Genomic DNA, 4226 nt, shown 5'->3' on the forward strand with positions numbered 1-4226 from the left:
GAACTTATGGGTATATGTCCTAAAGAACTCAAAGCAGGATCTCCAACCAGGTCGTTTCCACAGTACACAGGCCTCCTCCTTTGCCACCCTCTGAGGGGGTTCTCTTTGAGGGATTTCCTATCCTCTGCTGAGGCTGAGGGGAGCTTTATACCAGTGCTTGAGAATGGCCAGGACTCTTCCCTCCAACAATCTCTCTTTTTAAAAAATTATTTTTATTTATAAAATAACTTTTTATATTATATCGGAGTACATTTGATTAAGAATGTCACGTTAATTTCAGGTATATAGCAGACTGATTTAGTTATACAAATACATGTATCTATTCTTTTTCAAATTATCTTGCCATTTAGGTTGTTACATAATATTGAGCAGAGTTCCCCGAGACCTGGGTTCGATCCCTGGGTTAGATCCCTGGGTTGGGAAGATCCCCTAGAGAAGGGAAAAGGCTACCCACTCCAGTATTCTGACCTGGAGAATTCCATGGACTGTATAATCCATGTGGTCACAAAGAGTTGGACACAACTAAGCAACTTTTACTTTCCCTGTGCTATACTGTAGGTCCCTGTTGCTTATCTGTTTTATATACAGCAGTGGGTACTAGTCAATTCCAAACTCCCCAGAACTCTCCAGCCTCTTTTCTGTTTCTTTCCCCTCTGTCACATCAAACTTCTTGAATGTGGTCTAGACTTCCAAATCCCCATTTCACATCACAACCTTTTGGTATGTGTATCCTCGGCAGTTCCTCCAACAGTTCACATTAAAGTCTCCATAACTTCCTTTTGCTAAATGGAGCGTTTCTTGAACTCTGGTCACATTTCACCTGTTGACCAAAGGTGCGTCCAGGGGTGGGGGTGGGAAGGTAGTGTCTCCGCTCATTTTCTCAGGCTCGGGTGCTACTCTGGCCCCCTCAGATGCTCTTTCCTTTGGCCGCAAGTGAGCCCCGCAGAAAAGTGGGATGATGAAGTAGTGCAATGATGAAGTGGGCACAGCAGCCTATGAAACATCCACATCAACACATGGGAAAATCGGGTGTGTCCTAAAGTCTACAGAAACAAGAAATGGCCCAAATTACAGCGAGCCTTGAGCAAGTTCTCGGTTGTTCCTCTTATTCTTTAGTCCTTCTCCTTTTCTCAAGCTGCTCTCTGTCTTCTCCAACCCGCAAATAGACAGTCTAGCTTTTCATCTTATTCTGGCGCACCTTCCTTGGATTCTTCCACGTGCGCCCAACGGCACCGCCCAGAGAACGAACCAGATGCGTTGGGCAGGGCGTGTAGCTGCTGGGGAAATCAGCTAGCCTCAGCCTGACCCAGCCTGGCCCAGGGCTGCGCTCCCATACACCGCACCAGCGAGCTTTGCACGCACTGCTCCCAGCGCCTCTAGCGGAGGTCCCTGGAAGGCTGACTCTCAAGGCCACAGTGGCAGGGACTGAGTCAGTGCGGAACAGGCTGTGCCATGAGGTCAGTGAGGACCTGCCTCTCCCCAGGCCGGTCGCTAGTCCTGGCGGTGCTCCTGGTTGACTCTCTTGGCAAGGATTTACTTTTTCACCCTGAGTGGGGCTTTGACTCCTATGAAATCACCATTCCCAAGAAGCTGAGCTTCCGTGGAGGGGAGCAGAGAGTGGCCAGGCACGTGTCCTACCTCCTGCAGGTAAAAGGCAAGGACCGTGTCCTTCACCTGTGGCCCAAGAGGTTTCTATTGCCCCGGAATCTGCAGATTTTCTCCTTCACAGAACAAGGAAGACTCTTGGAAGATCACCCTTATATATCCAGCGACTGCAACTATATGGGCTTGGTTGAAGGAAATCCGGAATCTGAAGCTACCATAAGTACATGTATGGGAGGTCTCCGAGGCATCCTGAAAATTGCTGCCAATAATTACCAAATCGAGCCCTTCAAGGCTTCTTCTAATTTTGAACACATGGTATATCCCCTGGAGAAAGAGGAGGAAATTCCCAATCAAATCTGTGGCTTAACTAATGAGGAAACAGTAGAGCAGATGGCCCAGCATGAGAACATGGCTAGGACTCCAGATTTCACTGAGTCATATGTGCACCAAAAGTACCTGGAATTAGCCCTGGTCTTTGATAACAGTAGGTATTTATATATGAACTCCAATCTTACTCAAATCATAAATGATGCCATTCTTCTGACTTCAATTGCAGACTCTTATTTTCAAGATGTCCGTATGAGAATACAGCTATTAGCTGTTGAAGTATGGACAGACAGAGACAAAATAGCACTTAATTCCCCAGAGTTATCACAAGTTTTAGGCCAGTTTGTGCAGTACAGGTCACGTGACCTACATGTTCGGATTCCAGCAGATTGGGCACACCTGTATGTTCACAAAAAGTTTAAGGATGCACTTGCACATCACTGGGGAAGTGTATGTAGTATGATGCCTTCTGGATCTACAAGTTCTGTGCTAGATAGAAACATCCTTGGCCCTGCCACTTGGACTGCTCATGTTCTGGGCCATAGTGTGGGAATGACCCATGATTATGAATACTGCCAGTGTAAGGGTAGGCATAGTTGTATCATGGGCACTGGACGAACTGGGTTTAGTAATTGTAGTTATGCCGAATTTTATTCACATGTAAATTCAGGATTAAACTGTCTAAATAATCTCCCAGGCCTAGGCTATGTGGTTAAGAGATGTGGAAACAAAATTGTGGAAGAGAATGAGGAATGTGACTGTGGTTCGACAGAGGAGTGTAAAGAAGATAGGTGTTGTCAACCAGATTGTAAATTCAAACAAGGTGCCAGCTGTAATATTGGACTTTGTTGTCATAACTGTCGATTTCGTCCATCTGGATACATGTGTCGGGTGGAAGAAAATGAATGTGACCTTGCAGAGTACTGCAATGGGACCTCAGCTTTCTGTCCAAGTGATACTTATAAGCAGGATGGAACCCCTTGCAAGTATGAAGCCCACTGTTTCAAACAGAGTTGTCAATCCAGGTATATGCAGTGCCAAAAAATTTTTGGACTTGATGCCAAGGATGCTCCTCATCAGTGCTATGATGCAGTTAATGTAATAGGTGATCAATATGGGAACTGTGGCATTATAGGAGTTCGTGAATATAAAAAGTGTCCCAAAGAAAGATCCTTATGTGGCAGGCTACAGTGTATAAATGTCGAAACCCTCCCTGATATGCCAGATCACACCATCCTAATATCCACTCATCTGCATAAAGAAAATCTCATGTGCTGGGGCATTGGCTATCATCTAGCCATGGTACCTATGGGGTTACCTGACCTGGGTGTGATAAATGATGGTACCTCCTGTGGTAAGGAGCGGGTATGTTTTAATAGAAATTGTGTGAATAGCTCAATCCTGAATTTTGACTGTTTCCCTGAGAAGTGCAACCGCCGAGGAGTTTGCAACAGCAACAGAAACTGCCACTGCATGTATGGTTGGGCCCCTCCGCTCTGTGAGGAGGTAGGATATGGAGGAAGCATCGACAGTGGGCCTCCAGGACCAGTAAAGGAAGGGGTGCCTGTCTCAGTTCAGGTTGTGTCCCTTATGGTAATGCGCCTTATCTTCTTGTTTATCTCAGTGATCCTTGTGTTATTTTGGAATGTCCTAGAACACTTCTGAAGCCAAAGAGAGACACCACCAAGTAGCACTGGAGCAGAACAATTCAAGGCGAAAAATATATCTATATCAAGAAACCAGAAACGTAATCAGGCAATCCACAGTAACTCTGTTTACTACACAGGGTCATAAATTGAATAAGCTTCTCATTTGTCCATACAGCTCTTTCTTCCTTCAATTTATTTTACCTAATTTTCTTTGAGTTTTTGATCAGCAAATAAAAAGTACTCTTGATTTGGAAACAAATCGGTGCATCTTGCTCTCCCCTTAGTTTGGGATGAAGTTTGGATCGCCTTTAAAAAAATGCCCTACTGGTTTTCTGAACACGCACATTGTTAGTTTCATAGAATTACAGTGGATTTCAGGGTAATGTATGGTCTTTCAGTCCCAGCAAACAAAGCCGTCATCTACTTTTCCCTGTCTCCCTCAGTGTCATCAATGAAATTGTCAGTGTCTGTGCCGTTTGTTGAACCATGAATGGTGATTGCCACATTTTATATATAGAAGGTGATCGCTTACGAGGGGAGTCCCTCACAGTGCGGTTCACACACAGTGTAGAAATCTGGTCTCTGACTCAGTGTTTGGGTTGGACTTGGTTGGGTTGAGGGCTCAGAGAACTGAGTGGCCCCTTC

At 45.2% G+C, this 4226-nt stretch overlaps 1 protein-coding gene across 1 annotated transcript; it reads left to right on the top strand.

Annotated features, from left to right (window-relative positions):
- Window positions 1–1005: 1005 nt before the first annotated feature.
- On the top strand, window positions 1006–3751 carry LOC109557026 (disintegrin and metalloproteinase domain-containing protein 30-like). The gene has a single exon (XM_019958378.2). The coding sequence runs from the start codon at window positions 1453–1455 to the stop codon at window positions 3595–3597; it is 2145 nt and encodes a 714-aa protein (XP_019813937.2). The 5' UTR covers window positions 1006–1452; the 3' UTR covers window positions 3598–3751.
- The last annotated feature ends 475 nt before the right edge of the window (window positions 3752–4226 follow it).

This window comes from Bos indicus, chromosome 3 (genome assembly GCF_029378745.1).
Source record: "Bos indicus isolate NIAB-ARS_2022 breed Sahiwal x Tharparkar chromosome 3, NIAB-ARS_B.indTharparkar_mat_pri_1.0, whole genome shotgun sequence".
NCBI classification, from domain to species: domain Eukaryota; kingdom Metazoa; phylum Chordata; class Mammalia; order Artiodactyla; family Bovidae; genus Bos; species Bos indicus.